This window comes from Scleropages formosus, unplaced genomic scaffold (genome assembly GCF_900964775.1).
Source record: "Scleropages formosus unplaced genomic scaffold, fSclFor1.1, whole genome shotgun sequence".
Classification (NCBI taxonomy): domain Eukaryota; kingdom Metazoa; phylum Chordata; class Actinopteri; order Osteoglossiformes; family Osteoglossidae; genus Scleropages; species Scleropages formosus.
The window spans coordinates 50,611-77,310 of NW_021641059.1; the positions used below are offsets into that span (position 1 = coordinate 50,611).

The window sequence follows — 26,700 nt, forward strand, 5'->3', positions numbered from 1 at the left end:
ATTTCAATATTATATCAGCATTATTGCTGTGGTTTTGTTCAGATGCACTGAAGTATGCCAAAATCAATTTCACAGGAATTCTGCCTCATCAGATCTTCCCAAAAGGGTTTATTTTTCTCTCTCCAATGGGGGGGCTGATAATCTGTTATTGTTTATTTTGTGGAACTTGATTTGTTAGAATCTACTTCAGTTCATACCTGTTGGAGGTAAAAGTTAGTGAGCCCTGCTAGAGCATAGGAGATGTTGTGCTTTCCCGAAGAGAATTTAATTGGAATTATGATACTGTCATCCACAAACAGACGAACGAACAAATTGTTTATGTTCTGTCAAAAATATGGCTGAAAGATGTCCTCAGGTTGGCTGTAGATGCTAAACATGAAGATATTATGCTGAAAGAAGGCTCAACGTACTGCAGTGGTCTACAAGAGAGAATGTTGTGCTTTTCATTTTGTAGTACAGTTGCCTTGAACATCGGGCCATAGGGAGTTTTTTGTTTTCGATCATTCTGTTGTTGTTTCTGCAGCTGTGGGTTCAGCAGGGCTCACAAGGACACCTGCGAACAGTTTGCAGCTGTGGCTCTGTCACATCTGGGACTCTGACTGAACCTACTGCTGTAGCACAAAGTATGTGACCCTGGGCCATCTCTGATGTCTCCTTTTCTTCATTCCTTTCACAGCTCCTCCTACAGTCCGCATTGTGCACTCGGGCCATGCGTGCAACATCGAGGAAGAGCGCTACACGGAGCGGGTGTACACTATCCGTGAAGGAGAAACCCTTGAGCTGGCCTGCCTGGTCACTGGCCACCCGCGACCACAAGTGAGTCCCACTGCTGAGGCGTTAAACATGGATCTCGCGTATCATTCACAGTAGGAACTATTTTCAGTGCAGATGTCATGTGTGAGATATCGAGTGCTAGGAAAGCAATATTATGAGAGAATTCATTACATTCACTCAGGAGAATTGCAATTTATTGAGATGCAGACACCCCTCTATTTACGTAAATTTGATTTCCGTAATTCTGGATTTCCGTAAAAAAAATTCCCTCCATACACATTATTTACGGATAGCGCTTTTATTTTATGCAAAACATCCGAAATATGTTCAGCGCAACTCAGCGTAGCCAGACAAGGCAGGAAGCTGCATCTTCCCACTTTCCGTGTGTTTTGAGTCATGAACGCATCTCCTCTTGTTAGTGCAGTGCTTTTTTTGCATATTTTTTAGCCATTTCGTTATTCACAATGCCTGGTGATAAATGTTCACTTGAAAGAAAATGAGAACTGTCTCACAAGCGTACAGCAATCGATTTGGAGATAAAATTGAAAATAATAAGGAAGTATAAAGGTGATGGGGGGGGGGCGCGTTGGTGCAGTGGGTTGGACTGGGTCCTGCTCTCCGGTGGGTCTGGGGTTCGAATCCCGCTTGGGGTGCCTTGCGTCGGACTGGCGTCCCGTCCTTGGTGTGTCCCCTCCCCCTCCCCCTCCAGCCTTACGCTGTGTGCTGCCAGGTTAGGCTCCAGTTCCCCGCGACCTAGTATGGGACAAGCGGTTCAGATAATGTGTGTGTGTGTGTGTGTGTGTGTGTGTGTGTGTGTGTGTGTGTGTGTGTGTGTGTCTGTAAAGGTGGACAAAGATTATCGTCTGTGGCACAGGAACCAGGTTTAGCCATATCGACTGTGAATACAATAGTGAAGGATGCTGCATGTGAAAGGAACTAGCATGGAGACAACAATAATAACGAAGAAACATCAAGGTGCAACAACTGAGATGGAAAAATTAATGTTATGTTGAACGGTGGTGTGCGGTGGCGCAGTGGGCTGGACCACAGTCCTGCTCTCCGGGGGGTCTGGGGTTCGAGTCCCGCTTGGGGTGGCTTGCGATGGACTGGCGTCCCGTCCTGGGTGTGTCCCCTCTCCCTCCAGCCTTGCGCCCTGAGTTGCCGGGTTAGGCTCCGGTTCCCCGTGACCCCGTATGGGACAAGCGGTTCTGAAAATGTGTGTGTGAATGGTGGTGGAGGAGCGGGAATCCGACATACTAATCTTGTGACTGATGTAAGGGGTTGAATGGTCTGTTTGCATACGTCGAGGGGTGTCTCTATTCTATATTCTGATGTAAAAAAAATCAGCAGCAGTGCACATACAGTATAGTTGTTTCATAATTGTCAAGAGAAACATTTTATATTTACTGGGCTTGACTTGACAACATTCAAATGCATTCTAATTCCTGTCAAATATGAAAACAGTAGCAGTTCTTTGAATGATATTCTAACCTTTGACCCAGTGTTGTGTCACCACCCTCAATAAGGTCTGATGATGGACTTATTACATACGATCACCTCTGCCAGCCTCCCTCTGAGGCTTCACATCCTTCAGTGCTACTTTCTGTATGCCACAGGAACTTCGCTATGAAGGTCCTTTATATGACAGGACCTTCCTGTTCTACCTGTTTCAGATGTAGAACTTGCATACCTTAGATGTTAGCTGAGCAGACATCGAGTTACTAGACCAGGCAGTTACAAAAGCACAGGAAAATGTCATCATGAGGCCTGGATAAAATAGCCTTTGGTTCTAGATTGGTTCGAGCTCTGAGACCCCGATTGCTTTTCACTACTTACTCTTAGACCACCGACTGTGTTCCCCTGTTTTCCCAAGTTCCATCTCGCTGAGATGATGTTTCAGTGACCTGGTTGTGGCCAGTAACTGTAGTTTTGACTGCCTGGCAAAGCTGGATTGAATATTTCCCTCTGAAAATGATACAGGATATAATGTGCATTGCCCTGGCAGATCAATAAACAATTTTCCGTGCCTTAATTAAATATCACAGTGTAAGAGATGTACAATTTCTTTTCTTTTTTTTTTTTTTTTTGCAAAAGCAGTTTAATGATAATCTGGAAACAGGAAACAGCACTTCAGGCTATATATTGAAACCTTTTTCTCACGTAAGCATTATCAGGCACTGTAACTTTCCATCAGCGTTTCTTTCATTCCCTGCTTCAATCTGCAGCAGAGAATATTATTTTATACTCCTTGTGCTTTCATGGCAACCTTTTTTTGATCCACAAATGGAACATTTTTAATAATTTTCTGCTGCTGATGTATTTGGCTTTGGCACCTTTACAGTTGCACACCCGAGTCTAGAGAATGCCTGAATGCAGCCAAGTGTGAGGTGCTTTTACACAAAGCTGCTTGCATTAGAAACACACACTACCTGTTGCATTCCAGTGAAGCTTTGTTGCAGCAGTAAACTACTCAAAACCATAGTATTTAATTATATGAATTCGGTTGATCAGTTGAACAGTTAATATTCAGTGGCAATTACATCTGCAACATTTTTTACAAGTTCTTCAGTATATTTTTGGAAAATTACTGAAATATAGAATGTAAGTTTAAGGAGCCTGTTAAAATAAACTTTCTGTAGATGTAGTTTTTAAAGAGCCGCAAGATCATACAGTGCAAATGTGAAGAAAAATCTCAAGGTTTTTACTGATCAGTATACAGAATGTAAATATCTGTCCTCTGTCAAATTATAGTTCAGAATACTTATTACATTCTCTTTGAAACTGAAAGGTCAGTTAACCCTTAATAAGCATGCGGTTAACATTTCTTTATTTAGCAGGCACTTTTTTCCAAAGCAGCTTCCAATGACCTCTATATAGTGTTATCAACACACTCACCTTATTCACCAGGGTCACTTACACTGCTAGATACACTACTTACAATAGGTCACTCATGCATACATCAGTGGAACATACTCTCTCTGTCACTCACACACTATGGGTGAACCTGAACAGCATGTCTTTGGACTGTGGGAGGAAACCGGAGCACCCGGAGGAAACCCACGCAGACTTGGGGGGAACATGCAAACTCCACAGAGACTGAATGGGAATCGAACCCACATCCTTTTGCACCACCGAGGTGCTGTGAGACAGCAGCTCTACTTTCTGTGCAGCCTTCCTGCACCAATGTTGACTGGTAATAGCTGTAAAAATTTTACAGCCGTTCCAGGTTTTACAACAAGAATTGCTCTCCTTAACTGACTTAAGGAAAAAGATTGAAGTTATTAAGATGACCAGTCGGCCAGAACTTTTCTTTGAAACCAATCAGCTGAAATCTTAACCTTGTACCTCAATGTATGAATGCAGTTTGTACCCAAAATGTGTAACTCAGAATGGCTTGTAAGTCCATCCACGATGTTACAAAATTTAAAAAAAAAAAAACAAAAACAAAAAACACACACTTAATTTATTAAATCTTAACAATGCAGCTTAATTCTTTGATTTGCTCATGGGTTTGGTACTGTTAACTATGTCACATAAGGCTAACGTGAACTGACAATTCACGACAAGATTTTATAAAACAGCATTTATTGCTCATATAATGCAGGGTCTGTGTCCTTGGAACATGGATGGCAATTTGTCTTTTTTCAACATGGAACAACGTTAAAGTCTGCTTTTTAATGACTGAAAATGAAAAGCATACGATTTCCGCAACCTGCCATTTAAAGTTCTGCTTTAAACACACAAGACAGTGCCAAGTTTTCCTGCGCATCAGAGGGCTCGGGAGGGTGAAAGAAAGGAGAGTAAGCTGTTGGGTGATGGAGAATCCTGTGAGAACAAATTAAAAAAGGTTTTCACCTTAAATGCTGACTGTGTTCCATGGTTAACAAGAGGATTTGACCAGTACAGTACATAGTGTAAATAGCTTTGTTGCCATCTGGTTAATTTAAGTACATTCTCAAAATAGTGTCTAAATAGAAATGCACCTATTTGTTTGTGAGGTATTTTCAGTAAATGTCCCTGATTTAGTGCTAGTAAATGGAAAATGCTCCAACTGCATATGGCTCCATAAAGCCCTTCTCCCCTCCCTCCACAGCTGGAGTTTCTATTCTACTTCAGTACGTTTTGCTGCCCCAATGACAGATGTCAAAAAGGATAATAGACCAGTGAAAGAAATGCTCTTAAAAATAAATGAATAAACTTTAAAATGTTTGCATTTTCAAAAAATGCATAATGGAGATATTTCCAACACAAGGTAGTAGTGTATCTAATAAATCTGAGCTTGGCTTTATCATATAAATCTAAGAAATCTTTACTTTTAGTGTCTAAGTAGCATGTCACTCTGGGTAACTCAATGATAATAAAACTTAATCATACTATTTATTATCATGTGACATTTAAATCCTTTTATTTGTGTGTATTTTAGTCTTTCATGACACACAGTGACATTACAATGATGTCAGTAGCACTTGTTTTATGTATAGGTGTTGCACAAAATCTGTTTTATTAACAGTGTATGATTTCCAGAAGGCCTATGCTTCTTCACTATTGCATTAAATATGGATGTGTTGAATGCTGAGTGAAAATACTAGTGGTTCCCAGGGACCTGTTAATATATTCCTCACTAAGTGCTTGACCTTTAACCCCTATTTACCCAGAAGGTCATCAAGTCATCATTGTTTCTTGAAGCCTCCCTTGAAATTTTTAAAACCTGTTTTGGAATTCATGGAGAAAACAAGACAATTTCCAACACCTTTCCTTGTGAAGTTTAATTGATCTAACATTATGAGCACTGATGAGCAATGCCATTGTCTTTTTCACATGGTACCATAAAGGTGGTGATAACACTACATAGAGTTCATTGGATGTTGCTTTAGAAAAAAGTGTCTGCTAAATAAATAAATTTAAATGTAGGTGGAGAAATAGAAAGCCAGGTAGGGACATTGTTTTATAGTTCAGATTTTGAATTGTCAATTTTCTGTAGTTCAGTAGGGGACCTGTCTCTGTCCTAAACACAAGACTTACTTGTTGCTTACAGCATTAAGTGTTTTGAGAATCTGAGTTTATTGGCAAGCAGCACAATGTTAACTGTTCAGTTTCACTGATGGAAAGGTTGTATTTGATCCAGCCATAACGTGTGACGTGTCCTGGTGTGGATTTATATTCACATCAGCAGCACAAATAAGAAAAAGTCAAGGAGCTATCTGCAAGGGGTCAGTATAATTGCACCTTTAGTTCAGAAGACATGATGAATGACCTCCTGCTTCCAGCTGCTCTGATTTAGGCATGTTGTCTCAGTCCACCCTGGCAGTTCGCAGTAGTGTTTATTTTGTCAGGGGTTTCAGGGTGATTGTAGGCAGTGATCTTGAACTTAAAATGTGGGTAGTGTTTGTCTTAAATGACACAAAACATGATAATGTTCTGTTTAGGCATCGAGAAAAGACATCTATGCACAGAATGTTGACATGAGAATGAGAAAATGGTTACTCAGTATCTTTTGCATACTGTTCTAAATCGAGCCTGTATCCTATCTTATACTGAAAAACCGCAGTAGTTAGTTACACTGTTGTCTAGCCATGCTGCTCTTACCATTAATTTTGGCAACTGCCCTCTCTGTCAGAGAGACATTGTTTAACAACACAGTTTTGGTTTGTTTGAAACCTCACAGTAAATATTGCCAGTCACAGTAGTAGTTGTTGGCAAGGGTTGAGGTTGAAAGCATGTTTTGGGAAAGCAAAGGTGCGTTGAGTTGGGTCACGGAGGTGGAAATCTCATAAGGCTATCAGAAGGCAGAATAGTATTGCAAAACACACTCATTATTAAAGTAGGATCTCATATTTTCATATTGAAAAAAGAATGTATTTGGATTGCAGGCCCTCTCGAATTCTGCTTTTTACCTTTTTTGTAAATACGACTTAAGCTCAAAACAAATTAAAACAATGTAGTGTGCTTAATTGTTTGTTTTTTTCCTTTTTTTTAAAAAAAATAGAATTTATATCTGGCTTTGAAAAGTGAGTACAAAATAATCATGTATGGCTAGTTGTTATATGTGGATTATGAGCAGCTCCGCAGACAGTATGTACTCTGGGCCGCTAGTTGACATTCTTATTCTACTATTAGAGAAGTAATGAGTGGGAACGTCTTACTTCAGGTTATTCAGCCCCTCAGATTTGCACAGACTGCTGTGCTCTCTTCAAGAATAATTTTATAATATAGGGACAGCTGGTAGTGTAATGGTTAGAGCTTCTGCCTTTTGATCTAAAGGTCGCACGTTTGATCTCCGGGTGTAGTACCCTCGAAGAAGGTACTTGACCTAAAATTGCTCCAGTAAAAATTACCCAGCTGTTTAAATGGGTAAATAACTGTAAACTTAACATGGTAAGTCGCTTTGGAGAAAAGCGACAGATAAATGAATAAATGTAATTTGCATGAATGAGAACATACATGAAGGCAGCATTAATATTCCATTGGGGATGTGTTCTGTGTTTTCTATATGTAAAAGTTGCTGTTGTTCATTATTACAGATACAGTCATACCCTGAGATACACCCATTCGGGCTGTGAGAAATTACACTGTTAAGGAGTTTTAAAACCCCTGCTTTGGGTCATGGGGAATTTCTTCGTGTTTGTGAGGACTGAATTTTGTTTTTATGCAGTGCTCGCTAGCTGAAGGGTGCAAAGTCGGAGGCACCATGTAGTCATCTTTTCAGTTATAGTTTGGCTTGTGTTGTGCTAACTTCTCAACATCCATTAGCCCTTACGTTTAAATCTACACCCTTGTTTGCGCTCTGTCATCATAGTCCCGTTTGGACTGTCGAAACCTTTTCTACTTGTTTACTGAGTTTTAATTCATTTACATGGCTTTACTGATTCTGTTTTTCATTCTTAAAGGTTGAATTCAGTTAAAAAAATATGATTTCTATTTATTTTTAGTTGGTGAACGTTTAAGTATGTGGTGCATAATACGTACAGATGAGCTGAATGAGTTCAGGTGGACAGCCATATAGTATTATGGAGTAATTAATGGAGGTAAAGCGTGTTTTTAACGTTAACTATTGAAGTAAAGGTAAAGGTTAATGGGATTTGGTGTTATTTCAGGTGTCAATATTAATTTACAAAATGTTAATGTTAACATAATTTTTACTGCTGAATTTATAAGGATTGCCCTTACAAAGAGTTTTTCCCGAACACAACGTAGCATGTGGGGTGGCTTTTACTTTATGAATGGTCTAAGGGAGTTGTTGTCTTTTCCTGTCGCGATGTTGTATGTTTTTCTCAAGGCTTATGTATGTGAAGCTGGATGAGGGTGTCCATTCCTGACTGAGGCTCATGTTGGACCGGGTGGTGGGTGTTGACAGGCTGCTGTTGACCCGATTAAACTGAGGCTAATGTCAGCTACAGCGGGACTCAAGCCCTCGAGAGCCTGCCTTCCGTCGAGTCGGCCCACGCACTCGAACCGGAGCGGCGATGCAAGAAGGGTACCGCCTGAGGCCCAGATCAAAGGCGCGGTTCAAAGCCAGCCTCGCGTCATGGTGAATTTTCCCCTTCTTGAGCCGAGTGGCTTTCGTATACTCCACCTCCCCACCCCACCCTGTCACTCTCAGTCCCCTTTCACTGTCAACCGTTGGAACTGTGCTCCAAATGTCTGGCTCCCCTTGCTCTAAGCACCTCCTCTTTGATATGGAAAAACAGCAGTGAAGTAGAGCCTCGTCAGATCAGCCGTCAGCAGGCGGTGCTGTCTCCGGACAGGCTCTGTGCTCCGGCACTGTGCCGTCAATGTGCTCCTGCCCACCAGCGCTTTCGTGCCGTCAGTTCTGGTCCTCCAGCTCAGGGTGGCAGGTGGCAGACCATGGGGGGAGGGGCAGTCTATTAATAGAGCAGGTGGGCGGGTGCGACCATCCCGCCCGTAAGGCTGCTCGGGAGCTTTATGTAGGCTCCCAGTGAAACTGCCCCCTGGGACGGTATCGTTGCCTTTATAAGCAGAACGCTGCTAGGAGCCCAAAAGTTTGGCTTGTTTGTGCTGCAGCTTGTAGAAATCTGAATCATTTTTGAAGTCCTGATTTTGAACACTGAGAAAACTCTGTGATGTTCTTTTGGAATTAAATATGAAAGCCTAAGTGCAAATATATCTTGCATTCAGTAGCCATAATCGCTCATGCTCAAGACTGGATGCGTGCACTTTTCCACTTGTGCACTTTCTTAGTTGAGTCTTGCTCTTAAATTGCTGGTGAACTGTTCATAGTTGAGTCATAGCAGACTGCTACATCTGACCTTCTGGCTCAGCTTATGCAAAGGCTGGAACTGACCGACAGTACAGAGTAGGCCATCAAAAAGTCATGAGGAAGGTGGTATATTGGTGGAGTTATAATGAAAATGCTTTATATGTCTTTAATGTTAAAATATATGTGCAGCGGCCTGCACACCGGCCTGCCTAAAAACCTGTGCTGACCAGCTGGCCCCTATCTTCACAAAGATCTTCAACAGATCACTGGAGATGTGCGAAGTTCCTTCCTGCTTCAAACGCTCCACCATCATCCCCATCCCAAAGAAACCCAAAATCACAGGACTTAATGACTACAGACCTGTCGCCTTAATGTCTGTGGTCATGAAGTCATTTGAAAAACTGGTGTTGGCCTACCTGAAGGACATCACTGGACCCTTGCTGGACCCCCTGCAGTTTGCTTACTGAGCAAACAGGTCTGTGGATGATGCAGTCAACATGGGACTGCACTACATCCTGCAACATCTGGACAAACCAGGGACTTATGCCAGAATCCTGTTCGTGGACTTCAGCTCAGCCTTCAACGCCATCATCCCACACCTCCTCCTGTCCAAATTAACCCAACTCTCTGTGCCCACCTCCATCTGTCAGTGGATCACCAACTTTCTGACAGACAGGCAGCAGCTAGTGAGGCTGGGAAAATTCTCATCCAATACTCGCACGATCAGTACTGGTGCCCCCCAGGGATGCGTGCTCTCCCCACTGCTCTTCTCCCTGTACACCAACAACTGCACCGCTAAAGACCCCTCTGTCAAACTCCTGAAGTTTGCAGACGACACCACACTCATCGGCCTCATCCGGGATGGTGACGAGTCTGCTTACAGACAGGAGGTCGAAGAGCTGGCTGTCTGGTGCAGTCATAACAACCTGGAGCTGAACACGCTCAAAACGGTGGAGATGATCGTAGACTTCAGGAGAAACACCTCAGCATTATCCCCACTCACCATCATGAACAGCACTGTGGCAACAGTGGAGTCATTCAGGTTCCTGGGCACCACCATCTCACAGGACCTGAAGTGGGAGCCCCACGTAGACTCCATTGTGAAGAAGGCCCAGCAGAGGTTGTACTTCCTTCGCCAGCTGAGGAAGTTCAACCTGCCACAGGAGCTACTGATGCAATTCTACTCCGCAGTCATTGAGTCTGTCCTCTGCACCTCTATAACTGTCTGGTTCGGCTCAGCTACGAAGTCAGACATCAGAAGACTACAGCAGATAGTTCGGACTGCTGGAAGAATCATCGGCACATCCCCCCCAGCTCTCCAAGAACTGCACTCGTCCAGAGTCAGTAAAAGGGCTAGCAAAATCATTCTAGACCCCTCACATCCAGGCCACTTCCTCTTCGAACCCTTGCCATCTGGCCGGCGCTACAGAGCACCGAGCACCAGGACAGCCAGGCATAAGAAAAGTTTCTTTCCTCAGGCCATCTACCTCATGAACACCTAAATCTCTCCCCTAGAGAGTAAACCAGTGCAATACATAATGCTATTTATATTTATATTTATAACTTTTTATCACATCATATCTCTTCTCACACTCTTGTATATAATATTGGGTACTGTATATTTTTATATATTGTTCATCCCTTATTCACATACTCTATCTTCTCATCTATCTCGCCACTGTCATTCTGTCTGTGCTGTGGAAGTTCCTGTCACCAAGACAAATTCCTTGTATGTGTGAACATACTTGGCAATAAAGCTCGTTCTGATTCTGATTCTGATTCTAATATATAGAGTATGTGTAGTGACACAGTAGCTAGTAAATTGACTTTGTCGTAACTAGCAAGTGCCTTTATACTGTATTACACAAATAAAAAGGATATACAGACATCCCTCGACTTAAGCAAATTGACTATTCTTCAACTCCTCACGTAAGTCGAAATTTAAGTATGCCTGTTTCCCCCTCCTCCCCCACCATTCAACCTAACATATTTTGTCCATCTGTTATTGCACCTTGACGTTTCTTCATTATTATTGTTGCGCTCATGCTAGCTGTTTCTTTCACGTGCAGCACTGCTGTATTTATAGTCGATACGGCTAAACCTGGTTCCCGTGCTATAGATGAAAATCTTTGTCCACCTTCATACTTCCTCGTTATTTTATATTTCATCTTCAAATCCATTGCTGTACGCTTGCGAGACGGTTCTCGTTTTCCTTGTATTTCCATGTATTCATTTAGCAGACACTTTTCTTCAAAGCGACATGCATCTCATAGAAAATACAATGTGTGCATTACATTAGTAGAAAGAGACTTAGATGCAGACGCGTGATTCTTAAGTACAGTTAGTTTCTTACCACCATATGAATTGATGTACATCACACGAGTAGCTGTATAAAACTATCCAAATATCAACAGTTCTTTTCTAGTATATTTTTTAAATATAAAAACCTTTAGGTTACACTACAGGAGTAGTTGTGTGAAGGTTTATCCATTGTTTAACAAACATGATTTCAAAGTTATAGTGCATGAACATTTACACGTTACATGAACTTAGTAGATCATAGTCCAAGTCCGGAAAAGGTGAGTTTTAAGAACCTTTTTAAATGTGGACAGCGATTCAGCAGTAACTGAATCCCTCAAGTGTGCATTTACTACCAGACATTGTGAATAATGAAATGGGTAAAAAATATGCGAAAAAATCACTACACTAACAAGAAGAGATGCCTTCACGTCTTAAAATACGCAGACAGTGGGAAGATGCAGCTTCCTGGCTTGTCTCGCTACACCGACTTGTGCTTAACAAATTTCAGATGTTTTGTGTAAGCACTATCCATAAATAATTTGTATGCTGGGAATTTTTACGTTAATCCAGATTTACATAAAGAAAATTTACGTAAGTAGTGGAGTGTCTGTATAAGACATTAATTTGAATAAATTCAACTTTTTCTATTATGGCTTTGTTATAGTTTTCACTTCTTTCACACATCATTTGTGCTAATACTAATGTACAATAACAACATAAGTAACAGCTCAGTTATATTTTTGTTCTGCACTACTTTCACTTGCATTTCCAAATCTCTTTTCTCTCTTTCTTTTCTGCTCCTCCAGAGTGTTCATGTTTCAGTCATTTGCAACTTGAATGGAACCACACATGAAACATTCTGTATATAAAACAACCTTTTTGTAAATAAAGCACAGTGACTGATTGACACACTGAGTCAATAAGAAATACGGTGCCCTGCAGCAGCGCAGACAGCCGATTTTATCATAAAGCAGGTGGAGCGCTTGTTACAAATGTTAAAGGTTACAAAAGCTAGGACTTAAAAATAATATAATAAGGTTGATAGGATGTAAATTGTAAACCCGGGTCATTGTAAGTCACACATATTCTTAGTTCAGGGTCTACCTGTGTGCTCAGTGCCAAGTCCTTTTGGGAAGCCTACATGAAACCTACGCAGGCAGTCATTCCCCTCACTGTTCCATCCGGTTACTGCCATCTCTATTTCATGGCCTATTTTAACAAACAGCAGCACATTTAAAACGCAATACATGCTAATAGCATTGCTCTGTGTGTGTGTGTGTGTGTGTGTGTGTGTGTGTGTGTGTGTGTGTGTGTGTGTGTGTGTGTGTACAGCCTGCTTCCAATACAGAGCTATTAGTAAGTGGTTGTCGACTACTAAAATCTTAATAGCATTTTTATGGTAATTTATTCTTTTTCATTGATTTCTTAATACCCTTATCCAGAGGGATTTGCGGTGCTTACATTTTCAAATTTTTCATGTTATTTAACCCAGCTGAAGATTCAGTTTTTTATTGCTGCCTTGATCCGAGTAAACAACAGGGCAAGACCAGACTTTGAATGCCCACTGAGAACTATACAGCATGCGTTATAGGGACAAAATTCATGCTTAGCTGCTGCAAGGCCTTGATTTCTGCATTCTAAGCTCCGGGCTGCTAGCTGTCCTTCCCTCACTCAGGGCATTGTGGGAAAGGCAGTGAAGAGCAGCCTTAACCACAAAATGGCAGCAGCAATGCAGGCCTAGCATTTGGTATCGGGGGGGTCGCAGCAGCTCCTAATCGCTCAGGTGCACCCTGTGTGAAGTCCTCGCCTCGCACAAACACCCAGTCACACCCCACCAGCTGATGTACTAGCAAAAATTCAAAAATATTTAATTTTACAAATGAGATGACTGGGCATGTCTCCAAAAATAAGTAGTATAATTCTACTGAAAATCCCTTAAGACCTGGGGTAATCTAGCTATGAATACCAACAATAAGTCACCCTTTCATGAAATTTAAAATTTATTACATTGTTGGGGTTACTTACGTATTTATTTGTTATGCTGTTATGTTAATTAAAAAAAATAATAAAAAAGTGCTGTTATTGGTTGAGAGAAACAACGAAGCCTAATGAAGTGGTGAGTGCTGACTGTTCATAACCACCAAGTGGCATATTGCGTACATTATGTACCTTTACATTTATTCATTTAGCTGACACTTTCCTCCAAAGTACCTTACAATATTAAGCTACTTACAATGATTTACCCATTTATACAACTGGGAAATATTTACTGCAGCAATTTAGCGAGAGCACCCTGGGCAAAGGTGTTACAGTAGTTGTTTTAGGCAGTTCTATCCACTATGATTGCCGCTGCCCGCCCCTGTACTGTATATTCAGCGGTGAGAAAAAAGAGCCTCAAACTGCCCAGTGGTTATAGCTGTCATCTTGTAATCTCACGATTCCTGCATGAATCCTGCTCCTGCTGTAAGTACCCTTCAGCAAAGTACTCACCCCGAATTGATACAGTAAGATCAGTGTCTAGAAGGGTAAATCATTGCAAAGTGGATTATCTACAATTTTAAATAATTTTTTAAGTTATCAAATAGATAAAGCTTATTAGTAACACTAATAATTAGGGTCCTGTGTTAGGTCTAACAGATAAACACCCATGTAACTGCACTTTCTGCTTTTTATTCACAGAAGAGGTTCAGAGTAAAAAGCCCAAAGGTTCTAAGTGTTGGCTCTGATGTTTTGGAATGAGCTCCCTCTCTCCCTCAGCTCAAGTCCTGAAGCCCTTTCACCATTCAAGAGAGGTCTTAAAGCACATCTCTTTCAGAGCCTCTTCTCTCCTGGTCTAATTACTGCTCCATAAACTTGCATTTCACCATCTGTCACCAAGACTTTTGTATTTTCTGTCAGTTCTGTTTGCAATTATTTGTGTTACGTATGTCGACCAGAACAATGGTATTTAAGAAACAAACTGTGTTGAAAATCACATGTCTGCATCTATAACTTTTCATCTGTTGCTATATGCACTTCTGTTTACTTTGAGCTGTGTCGACTTGGATAAAACTTGAAACATTCCGATTTTTTTTTAATATTTACATTTCATTAAACGAGTAGTTGCGTGAAGGTTTATCTGTTCAACAGGCATGTTTTTAAAGTTAAAGTACCTGAACATTTACAGATTACATGAACTTAAGAGATCATAGGTGAGGTGAGTCTGGAAGAGGTGAGTTTTCAGACCCTTTTCAACCGTGGAAAGAGATTCAACAGTTCTGAGTGAGAGAGGGAGGTCGTTCCACCACATCGGAGCCAGAACCGAGAACCTTTGTGCTTTACCTTTCGTGCACTGGACCACCAAGCGGGCAGAGTTGGAGGCGTGTAGCAGTCTGGCAATGTACAATATAGGTAGACAGATTAGCATTTTCTCGCTCGCTGTACTCTTTCTATGTGTATGCTGTTGTGGCTCTGTGCTATTTGTAAAGCCATTAAAAAAAAAAAAAAAAAAAAAAAAAAAAAAAAGGAAAAAACACTCCTTACCACTGAATATGACTGCTTTTTTTCACATTCACCCTAACCAGGCACTCAGACTGAGAGAGCTCATATTTCAGGCATGGAAGGCATGAGCAAAGAGTGAAAGTGTCTTTGTGTAGGAGGGAGAACATGACTTTGAACAGAGCGTAAACATTTACTGCAAACAGCCTTGGCATTATAGGTAACTTCTGAGGTGGGGGGTGAGCATTCTGCTGAAAGTATGAAGAGGTCTTCACTAATGTTGTGTGGGCAGGTGGAAATTGCATGATGGACCCAGCGCTGTGCCTTGACTGTTTGCTGTAAAAGACAAAGATATGTCTTCCAGTTTATGTTTTGCTAGACAAGGTGTTATTTCAGTCCCACGGTGATCATCACTTGAGACAGCACTGCATATTCAGTTAACCCCATTTCTGAGCATCTCTGATTCTCACCTTCAGTTTAGATCCTTGTTTTAACCCCCAGTCAAGTGACAACTAAGCATGGGTTGGAGCATCATGTTGGAATTCATCTTTTTTTTTCCTTTTTTTCCAGTTTGAAATTCTTTGGAATTTCAATAAGACACAAGAAAGCTTAACATGTGTTAAGTACAGTTCTCCATCACAGATGTGCACATATGGCCACGCTGATGTTAATGTGCTCATGTGTTGTGTGTGCTTGTTCTCCCCCTAACCCCCAGCATGTCTCTGTCCCATCTTTTAAAAGAGCGTGGAACCTTCTAATCAGTATGTTTTTAGCATACTGCACTTTAGCAGGCTGTACCACAGACACATGAGAAAAGGCATATAAAGATGAGTACATATGTGCAGAATGAATATATATCTTTCTTATGGGTTGTATTTTATTACTGTCATGCCCACGTCCTCACCGCAAGCAGACGCACCTGTGGCTAATCAGGGAGACGACACATGAAGAGACAGCACTCGATCGACCAAATCGCGGAACCTTGTCGAGCCCCCCGCACTTCTCTGCCTGTGCTGTCCTGCGATCTCTCCTGTGTTCCCAGTCCCTGTTCCTGTGCCTTTCTCTGTACGGTTTCCTGGTGTTCCAACCACTGGCTTTGTTCTGCGTGTTACGGCTTTGGATTATCCCTCCCGCTCTGACAATTGCTGATCGGTGACCCCTGCTTGTTCTTTGACTTCCCTCTTTTGCCTGCCCCTTATCGGATACCTTTGCATAATAAACAGTGCACCTGGACTTGGGTCCGTACCTCTCCTTGGAAACATGACAATTACTCCCATAGGGTGGCAATGTTTTTTTTTGTTTCTTTTTTTTTTTAAAGGTACAGTTATATACTGTGTTTATTGTTTGCTGTAAACTGCTTACGTCAAAAACAATAAAAAAAAATAAGTAATGGTCAAAAAAGTGTATTCCAACAAACTATGTCCCATGTTTACCTAGAGAGAGATGGCAGGGAAGCACATTGGTCAGACAGACCTTATCTATTCAGTATGGACAGCAGACAGTCATACATGACATGGACCAGAGGTGGTACATTTTTGAACGGACCACAAAAGGAAGCCGCAAAGGTGCTGCAGGCTGACATCAGCTGTATCGGGGTCCTCCAGCCACACAGTGTGCTTGTACTTGATCAGCGAAGGAAATGTGATAAAAGCGGTATCCAGGCACCGATCAAAATGCATTTATTTTCATTTGCGCTCATAACTTATTTAAGGAGTTTCAGGCTGCTCTTTTAAAGTGCAGAAATCCATTACCTTTGGAGTTAGTGGTTTTTGCGTTTCACGGATCAAATTACTTTTGTAATTCTCAGACGAGCTATTTTTCTTGATGTGCTTGCAGAAAAGGGGCAGAAAAGTGCCATTTAGTTAAGAAAAATGACACTTACCTCTGCGGTAGGGTTTTGCATTACTTCGTTGCCCTTTTTTTAAAAACCCTGAGCGCTTGGCACGTTGCTGATACGCTCACAGCTGTTAAGATCACTTATGCCCAGGACAATAAAAGTGGGGGGTTAGAGGCAGGCGCTCTTGTTTTGTAAGTTGCGACTGTCCACAGGGGGATGACCTCACTGAGAAGAGGCTACTCGTGTAACTCGCTGTGAGGGAGGAGGCCCCGACGAGCAGCTGCAATCCCTGTCTGAAAGCTCACCCACAGGAACGGACGGGTAAACAAAAGTATTTACCCCACCATTTCCAGCAAGGCGTGAAATGGAGTTTGGGTACCCATTTGGAAGACAGGCTTCCTTTTCCTGCTCTTCCGCCTGCCTGCCTCACACAGTAAGGGAGGTGGCCGGTGCCGGTGCACCCACGAGGAGCGTGTGGGTGTGAGGTACAGATGATGGGGGATGGTATCTGTGTGGCCCTTCCCAATCAAGCCCTGTGGAGCGTAACCCCCCCCCCTTTTTGCACTCCGTCCCCTCCGTGCTGTTTGCGCAGGGGCCGCCGCGATGAACGGGAGTCTTGTTTGCGATGTAGGTCACCTCACACAGGAGGCCTCAGAGGAGCACAGCGGGGCTGTGCCAGGGCTCAATGGGCAATTGGCTGCGCTCGGCGGCGCGCCTGGCACACCCAGGGGAACCACAGCGGCTGCTTCCAAAGAGCCGTTGCATCTCAGCAGCCCCATATAGACCGGATGTGTTGCCTGTGTGTAGCCTCAAATTACAGAAATTTAAAAAGGGAGAACTGGGGGGCTTCTAAAGCCGTCATTTTGGGGGCATGTCTCCTCCTTTCTTTATAAGGCAGCCTCATTTATGTTGCTCCAGCCCAGTTTATGGTGCCAGTATACGCAGGACCACAAGTTCCACACATTTCTAAAACATTTCCTTTCAGCAGACACTTTTCTCCCCAAGTGACTTAAGTGACTTGCAACGATTTACCCATTTATAGAGCTGGTAAGAACCTTTGTACTCCTGCATACTCCAGCAGGAGCTGGGATGCCAGCCTGGGTCCTTTGAGGGCAAAGGCAGTGGTACTTGCTGTAAACACTGCATGTTAACATACACACACGTACACAGGCACACACAGGCCCAGCTGGATTACTCTGCGTACATGTGTCTTGCACTTCAGGTGTGTGAAAGCAGCACCTGAAAACACTGATAACTGTATTGTACTACTTCAGTCGCGTCCCTGTGTGTTTACTGCCAACGTGTGACCTTTGCGAGTGTCCCACTTCACTGTGAAGGCTTGTCAGTTTCTCCTCTTACATCATAAAAAGTGCATATAAAACAAGTGAGCATTTTTTTGTGCATCGTGTTGTATACTTAGTTTCCTTAACCACTTGTCCAAGTCAGGGTCATGGAGGTCCGGAGGATATCCTAGAAGCACAGGCTTGAGGATGGTACACTCTGGATGGACACCAGTCTGTCGCAGTGATAATGTCCTATAGTTGACATTTTGCCTTTTTTTTTAATTAATTAGCATCAATAGCCTTTTTTCTTAAAAGTGTAAAAATACGTTAAAGCGTCTTTTGTCTTTGTTCTTAACTTCTGTTTTCTCATTGCAAAGGAATGCTAGCGAAAACCATCTTTGCATGTTTTTCACTTAAAGGGAAAGACAGAAAAGCAAACAAACACTTTCTTTCTGGAAAACCTTGTTTTATTCTAATTAATTTTTTAAAAGCCACATATGTCTGAAGGGTCTGAAAAGCCTTGCGGTTACAAAGAGTCTGGCGGCTGTGTGCGTTGGCAGAGCGTTTTTCAGAAGCGCTGAGAGTACTTTAGAAGGTCTGCTTGGGACTGACATCCCCAGTAGGTCGAGCTCTACAATGCCACATGCCTGGCCAACGCTGGAGGAGCTACAGGAGGAGACTTCCTCAGTGCCCATTTGGCCCACAGATTCGGGCATGATGTAGCTGTGTAGATGTACAGACGAAGGTAACTTGTTTTGGATTAAATTTCTTGGCTGTCCAAAACAGAATAAAATATCATTGGAAATACTAACTTGTAAAACACCGAAAGTGTCTGAAGCAAGGTTTCAAACCATTGAGATTCTGTGTGTGTCTTCTTTGGCTGTGTGTTGCAGTGTGTCAGAGGTACAGCAGATGGCAGTGAGCCGTTGGCAGGGAAAGGACCGATGCTTCTCAATGGCGCTAAATAATTAAGGGTTATCTTCTATGTGCCATTTAATGTATTTCTTCACAACGCTCTTGTTTTGGCAAGTCCCGTATGGAGTGAAGGACACCAGAACACAGTTTACTGAAGAATTTGTCTCAAAACATGTTGAGGGTTTCTAAAAGTGCCTGCTCATGCTCTTCCTGAGTCAAACTGCATGCATTTTGGAAATGTCATCTACGGTTACCTCCACAAAAGGAAAGAAAAGGAGGTTGCTGTGGCCGAGTGGCTCAGGCAATGGACTGGAAACCCATTGTGTTCTCTCTGCTCACATCTGAATCCTGCTGACTCAACTCTATTTCTGGAGGTAGCATTTAGAGCTGCCATCTTTGGGCTTAGAGGTTGTTGGTTCAAATCTGACCTCTTGCTATAGTTTGCTGGAGGAAGGGTTAGGGTTAGGATTGCCTTAGATCGCTCCCTTTAAAAAATGACCAAGATGTGTAAATGGGCAAATTATTTCATGTTACTTAGAAGTCACTTTGAAGAAAAGTGTCACCTAAATGACTAAATGTGAATGACAGTGGGTTGTCTGTAAGGAAATTGTGAAGATGAACAGTGTGCCACCACGGTACACGATAGATAGTGGGGATTAAAACACCGAGGCCACGGCGTACCATTTTCACTGAGGTCAGGCTGCTGCAAGAGTGGCACCTTCATGGAATTGTCACACGTAGCAAAATGGCATGTGAATGGCATTAGCATATAATATTAGCTCAGTGTGAAAATGTTAATTGGTTTCCCATGCAAAAACTGGTAATGTTCATCTGGGTTATTAGATTATTTAAGAGCCGCTTTTGTCCAGAGTAATTTACATTTATTAGAGTCAAACTACATCTATTAATATGCCTGAGTAATTATGTCTTTGGAAGTTCCAAGTTAAGTACCTTTCCAGGCAAAGGAAACCTGAAAGTTTTTGTTTCTGAGCCTGACTTCTTGACTTATGTGTTCCCTGCTTAACACTTCATCAGTAGCTGTCAGCCGTGCCGATGTCACACCCCTTTAACCTCCTTTTCTGTCCTTCCAGATACGATGGACCAAGACGGCGGGCAGTGCCTCGGACCGTTTCCAAGACTCCAGCGTGTTCAACGAGACGCTGCGCATTGCCAAGATCCAGCGGCACCAGGGCGGCCGCTACTACTGCAAGGCTGAGAACGGCTTGGGCTCGCCCGCTATCAAGTCTATCCGCGTCGATGTCTACTGTGAGTCAGTGTTGCCTTCTCACACACCCATACCAATTACATCATCGGCTTTACAGGTATTGAAGAGTCCCAGGCAACACTTAAATTTTGCATGCATTCGTTACAAAAGAGCCAGTTTGCCCAGATGGATTTTTGCTGCAGTAGTTTGTTTGAATTTATATTTGTGAATAGGGGTTGCCACGCACAGGAAGAGAACACACACACATTTAGCACCTGCTTACCATGGTCCTCATCACGTTTTGTATTTCGAGGACAGAGGGGTCTGCCCGTAGTCTTCCGTTATATCCAGTGTGGAGTGAAAGTCAGCTGGGCCCAGACAGTACGGGAGTTCATTCACTCCGAGTAATGGATGTGCATCGAATTTGGTGACAGCATTAACCTTTTGGTAATCCATGCAGAACCGTGTCGGGCCGTCTGCTTTAGGCACAAGTACTATTGGGCGAATACATTTGCTGTTCAATTTTTTTTACTATCATTCCCATCTCCATAATTTTGTCTAGTTCCTTCTTCTCGAGCTTTTGTCTGTGGATCACAGGCCAGGAGGGATGGCTTCTTCCAAGTTTGCACTGCTAGAGCTCTAGTTTGTGTTCAATGAGGTGGGTGGCTGGGCAAGAAGAAGAGGCAAGAGGGCACCTACTATAAATTATTCTTATTATTATTATTATTGTCATTATTATTATTATTAAAGTCTTATAAATTCCACAGAAGCTTCCGTTGAGCTTGGGGCAGCCTGTTATGAGCAAGTACTGGGGAGGGTTTAAACATGGATGTGAGAATGTCGTGGCCCAACTCTGCTTTATCGGGCATTGGGGTTACCATGGGCGTGCTTGCTTCTTTCTGTCAGTTTTCACATGTGGTTTATAACCCTTTCTCTGTCAATACGTTCTGCTGGACCTTTCTTCTACTCCTTCTATTCTGTCTACATACTGCTCCTTCTTCTGGATCTAGATGGAAGCAGTCCCACAACACCACCGCGCTACTCATCACTGCTACTTTGCAGTGCATATTCAGATGAAGGTCTGGACAATGAATTATCAGCCACTGCAGTTTGGCTGGATTTAATATTCATAATCTGGTCAATTCCGACTGCTCCACTTCGACATCCTGTCACTCGTTTGCCTCACCTAACCAGTGTGTGTTGGCCAAAGTGCACAGTTAGACATGTACGTGAAGGATGGCCTTTTGCTTAGTGAAGAAGCGTGCGCGTTGTGTTGGAAAGCACTGAGAGTTGCGAATGAAGTGCTCGCAGTCTGTCACAGTTTGAGCATCGGACTGAGCTACGGCTGCCATAAACACAGACATAATCTGTTATTATATCAAGGTCACTGTGATACCTTTTGGTGTAAGATGTAATTGACTGGTGTATTGGTGTTGCCGTGCAGAATTCTCTTCAAACCACTCAGACTGCTAACAGGGTTTCAACGCCTTGTTAAGTCAGTTGGTAACTGGCTCTGGCTCCAGAAGCAATGCTTCACTTTGCACCTCCACTGATCTCCACTGATCCAAGATCCAAAGATCTTCAGACTGCACACCATACACCTCAGCCCACTTTTCAGGCTCGTCCACAAGGCTGGGCCTCCAAGTCCAGTGAGACACTGTAGGAAGAGTAGCGGCGATGGGCTATGATCCAAACCACTGTACCATGGAGGAAAGCACTATGCAGCTCTGCACTTGCTTGTCATCACCCTCCTAAAGGAGAGTCCTGCTCTGCTGTTCCAGCCGAAGTAGCAGAGATCCCTTTACCACCTTGGCTAGAGAGACTGAGATATGGTGAGCAGGGCTTCTTGGAATTGAAATCCTGCTGCACAGAACCTGCGAGTTTTCCTACATTTACATGTATTCATTCATAAAAAAGCTTTTCTGCAAGAGTGACACAGTGATTACTATTCTTTTTTTTTTAGCTGACACCTTTATCCAAGGTGACTTACAATGGCAGGTACATTATAGTAAACTCCATCCAGTTCTTCAGCCCTCTATACAGCAGAGCAATGTAAGACAGTCTGGCTCCCGCTGCTCTTCCACACAGAGCCTTTGTAGCCTCATTCTGTAGGGAAGAGGAGAGGAGATATACCATGTGGGAAAGTACTACTGACAGGGGGCCACGATGGAAGTGACTTACCAGGGAGCAATTGGTCTGCCATTGATTTTATTTCATGTACACCAGGGAGCACATCACTTTTTTCCTTTCTTCTGCGCATCTCGGCCATTTTTCCCCATATCCAGGGGGGCACAGTAGTTCTTCCAGCCGAGCTCCTAATCTTTTTTTCTTAGCGTTCCCTCTATTTTTAGAATTTTGCAGCCTCGTTTTCTTTTTTTTTTTAATTAGTATGGAAATTGCTGATTTGGATTCTGTGGCATGTGGTGTTGTTTCCGATGCTTCGCCTTGAAGCATCTCAACAAATTAATTCATTATACACCATGTAATAGGGGAAATGCTGTGCCCACATATGTATGAAAAGCAAAGTTGTTGAGCACATTCTGTCCACTGCTAAATCATGTTATTCATGAGAGATGCAGAAGCTGGAGGAAAAAAGTGTTTTCGAAGTATAACTGCAAATGTTTTTTCCCTTTTCTTTCTTGTTGAATTCTGCTTTGTAGCTCAAGAGCACACACTTATCCAGAGTAACTTACACTTTTCCTTATTTACTCAGCTGGGTACATGTCACTGGCAAAATTCAGACTCATTATCATGATTTTGGGTAAAACATGATGCCCTTCCTATGACGTTAAAATAAAGCGACAGTTCCCTTGCCGAGGTTTGTTCCGTACTTTTAAGTCAATATTTCCAAAACATTTGCAAGGAATATTTCAAAACTAATTAAAAGAGACCCTCAAAGAGGTGTGCCCTAAATGTGTTTGTTGTGATTCTGTCTGGAATTCAGTTCACCTGAGACTTTAACTAGTGTCTCTGCCTCTATTCTGGAACATCTGAATATGTGTGAGCATTGGATTGACCCTGCTTTTGCTCCTTTTTTCCCTTTGTTATAGATGCCTGTATTTGTTCTATCTATACATATGTAATACTGAATGGGAAAAGATTAGTTGATGGTTTAATAGTCACAGTTGCAGAAGGCAAACTGTGACATAAGGTCTCGTGAGGTCTTTGCAAACTTTTTCATATAAAAGTGCAAACTTTGAGTAAGCTACCCTGAAGTTGGTGCTTCTTGTTCCGTGTGGTGGCTGCAAATTGGTCCAGCGTTCCTATTAACTTTGAGGAGAGTCAGAGGTACTTGAGCAAAACTATTAAGTGACTTGCATAAATTAATAAAAGTAGGGGGAAAGAAGAACATGAGTTGCTATGCAGCTGAACGTGGTGTTAGTGCCACGTCAAATGGAGCATGTGCACTTTAGTGCATGCCTTCCTTTCATGTTTTCCTCTGCAGCCATGCACACTCTTTTCCTCGACTTACCCTTGCTCTTTGTTGGGAGCCGCTAATTTGTACTGTGCACACAGCCCTTCACACTGACCCTTTTTTCTCCCTCCCTCTGTTCACGAATGCTCTGTCAGCATAATAAGGGACTGTGTGTTTGTGTGCAGAGCTCAAGGCAGCAGCTGCTCGCCACCCTTTCCCAAATTTCCATCGTTATCTGGGATTTCACCCCAGTTGCTGGGTGTCCCCGTGTCCCGTCCCCACATACTTACATCATTATACCTACTAGTGCTTGCGACCCAGAAACAGTAGCCACTATCCCAGCGTCATTTACGTTGTCTACATGCTGTGGATTTTTCTTTTTCATCGTGACCGTGGGAAGCCGCAAAACAAGATTAAGGGCATTGTGAGCCCAAAGCAGCTTTCTGATGGATAGACCATGATCACTACAGTGTGGAATGGCAAATCTTAGAGAAACAATACATATGTGCTCACTTACTGCCTATTAAAACTTCACTTCTGGGTTTCTATGCAAGAAAATATGGGTGCATCTGCGCAGCAATAATATTGTTGTATTCAAATCTGTATGTTTGGATGAAGACCATATAAAATGATATACATTTCTTAATATTCTTGATAGTAGTTATTAGTAGTTTGGACTATGAATTATAATGTTTTGTGAGGAGACACAGCAGAGATGGCATCAGAACAGACACCTCCTCCTTCAGTAGAAGGCATGGTACATCCGCATGTTGAACACGGGATCAGTGAGGATGTTCCTATAATTTCTTGTTTTAGAATAAACATTGTATTTTTACCTGTGTGTGTGTGTGTGTGTGTATATATATATATATATATATATATACACACACACACACACACACACACACACACACACACACACAGACACACACACATTTTCAGAACCACTTGTCCCATACGGGGTCGCAGGGAACCGGAGCCTACCCGGTAACACAGGACGTAAGGCTGGAGGGGGAGGGGACACACCCAGGACGGGACGCCAGTCCATCGCAAGGCACCCCAAGCGGGACTCGAACCTCAGACCCACTGGAGAGCAGGACCGTGGCCCAACCCACTGCGCCACCGCACCCCCCATAAATATATATATATAATATATATCCATCCATCCATCCATCTTCCTCCGCTTTTATCTGGGGCCGGGTCGCGGGGGCAGCAGTCCGAGCAGAGTCCTCCAGACTTCCCTCTCCCCGCACACCTCCTCCAGTTCCTCTGGGGGAACCCCAAGGCGTTCCCAGGCCAACCGGGAGACATAGTCTCTCCAACGTGTCCTGGGTCTGCCCCGAGGCCTCCTCCCAGTGGGACAAGCCCGGAACACCTCCCCAGGGAGGCGTCCAGGAGGCATCCGGAACAGATGCCCGAGCCACCTCAACTGGCTCCTCGCGATGCGGAGGAGCAGCGGCTCTACTCCGAGCTCCTCCCGGGTGACTGAGCTCCTCACCCTATCCCTAAGGGTGCGCCCAGCCACTCTGCGGAGGAAACTCATTTCTGCCGCTTGTATCCACGATCTCATTCTTTCGGTCATGATCCAGAGTTCATGACCATAGGTGAGGGTAGGAACATAGATCGACCGGTAAATTGAGAGCTTCGCCTTACGACTCAGCTCCCTCTTCACCACAACAGACCGGTACAATGACCGCATTACTGCGGACGCTGCACCGATCCGTCTGTCAACCTGCCGCTCCATTTTTCCCTCACTCGTGAACAAGACCCCGAGATACTTAAACTCCTCCACTTGAGGGAGCAACTCCCCCCTAACCCGGAGGGGGAAATCCACCTTTTTCCGACTGAGAACCATGGCCTCGGATTTGGAGGTGCTGATTCTCATCCCCGCCGCTTCGCACTCGGCTGCAAACCTCCCCAGTGCACGCTGTAAGTCTTGATTCGATGAAGCCAACAGGACCACATCGTCCGCAAAAGGCAGAGACGAGATCTTGCAGCCACCAAAACAGACACCCTCCGTTCCCTGACTGCGCCTAGAAATTCTGTCCATAAAGATAATGAACAGAATCGGTGACAAAGGGCAGCCCTGGCGGAGTCCGACATGCACCGGGAACAGGTCTGACTTACTGCCGGCAATGCGAACCAAGCTCCTGCTCCGGTCATACAGGGAACGACCAGCCCGTAGCAACGAGCCCCGAACCCCATAATCCCGAAGTACCCCCCACAGGATGCCACGAGGGACATGGTCGAATGCCTTCTCCAGGTCCACAAAACACATGTGGACTGGTTGGGCAAACTCCCACGAACCCTCCAACACCCTAGTGAGGGTATAGAGCTGGTCCAATGTTCCACGGCCAGGGCGAAAACCGCATTGCTCCTCCTGAATCCGAGGTTCGACTATCGGTCGGATTCTCCTTTCCAGTACCCTGGCATAGACTTTCCCAGGGAGGCTAAGGAGTGTGATCCCCCTGTAGTTGGAACACAATCTCCGGTCCCCCTTCTTAAAAAGAGGGACCACCACCCCAGTCTGCCAGTCCAGAGGCACTGTTCCCGAGCTCCACGCAATGCTGCAGAGGCGTGTCAGCCAAGACAACCCCACAACATCCAGAGACTTGAGAAACTCGGGGCGGATCTCATCCACCCCCGGAGCCTTGCCACCGAGGAGTTTTTTGACTACCTCAGCAACTTCAGCCAGGGTAATGGACAAGTCCCCCTCCGATTCCCCAGCCTCAGCTTCCTCTACGGAAGGCGTGTCGGAGGGATTGAGGAGATCCTCAAAGTACTCCTTCCACCGCCCGAGAACATCCTCAGTTGAGGTCAGCAGCGCACCACTTCCACTGTAAGCAGTGTTCGTGGAACACCGCTTCCCCCCTCTGAGTCGCCGGACGGTTTGCCAGAATCTCTTTGAGGCCGACCGAAAGTCTTTCTCCATGGCCTCGCCGAACTCCTCCCAAGCCCGAGTTTTTGCCGCGGCGACTGCCAGAGCCGCGCTCCGTTTGGCCCGTCGGTACCTGTCAGCTGCTTCAGGAGTCCCATGAGCCAGCCAGGCCCGATAGAACTCCTTCTTCAGCTTGACGGCATCCCTTACTTCCGGTGTCCACCACCGTGTTCGGGGATTCCCGCCGCGACAGGCGCCGGAGACCTTATGGCCGCAGCTCCGAACCGCCGCCCCGACAATGGAGGCGCGGAACATAGTCCATTCAGACTCAATGTCCCCCACCTCCCTCGGGACCTGGTTGAAGCTCTGTCGAAGATGGGAGTTGAAGACCTCTCTGA

General features: G+C 43.9%; 1 protein-coding gene across 1 annotated transcript in view; it reads left to right on the forward strand.

Annotated features, from left to right (window-relative positions):
- Positions 1–345: 345 nt before the first annotated feature.
- The window catches only part of LOC114909829 (MAM domain-containing glycosylphosphatidylinositol anchor protein 2-like), a gene marked incomplete at its 3' end in the record, with an annotated part of 59,081 nt that continues 32,726 nt past the window's right edge, over positions 346–26,700 (forward strand). The window contains exons 1-3 of the mRNA XM_029249621.1: positions 346–355; positions 677–816; positions 19,897–20,071. Coding sequence (XP_029105454.1) covers positions 346–355; positions 677–816; positions 19,897–20,071 — 325 coding nt within the window. The remainder of the gene's footprint in view (positions 356–676; positions 817–19,896; positions 20,072–26,700) is intronic.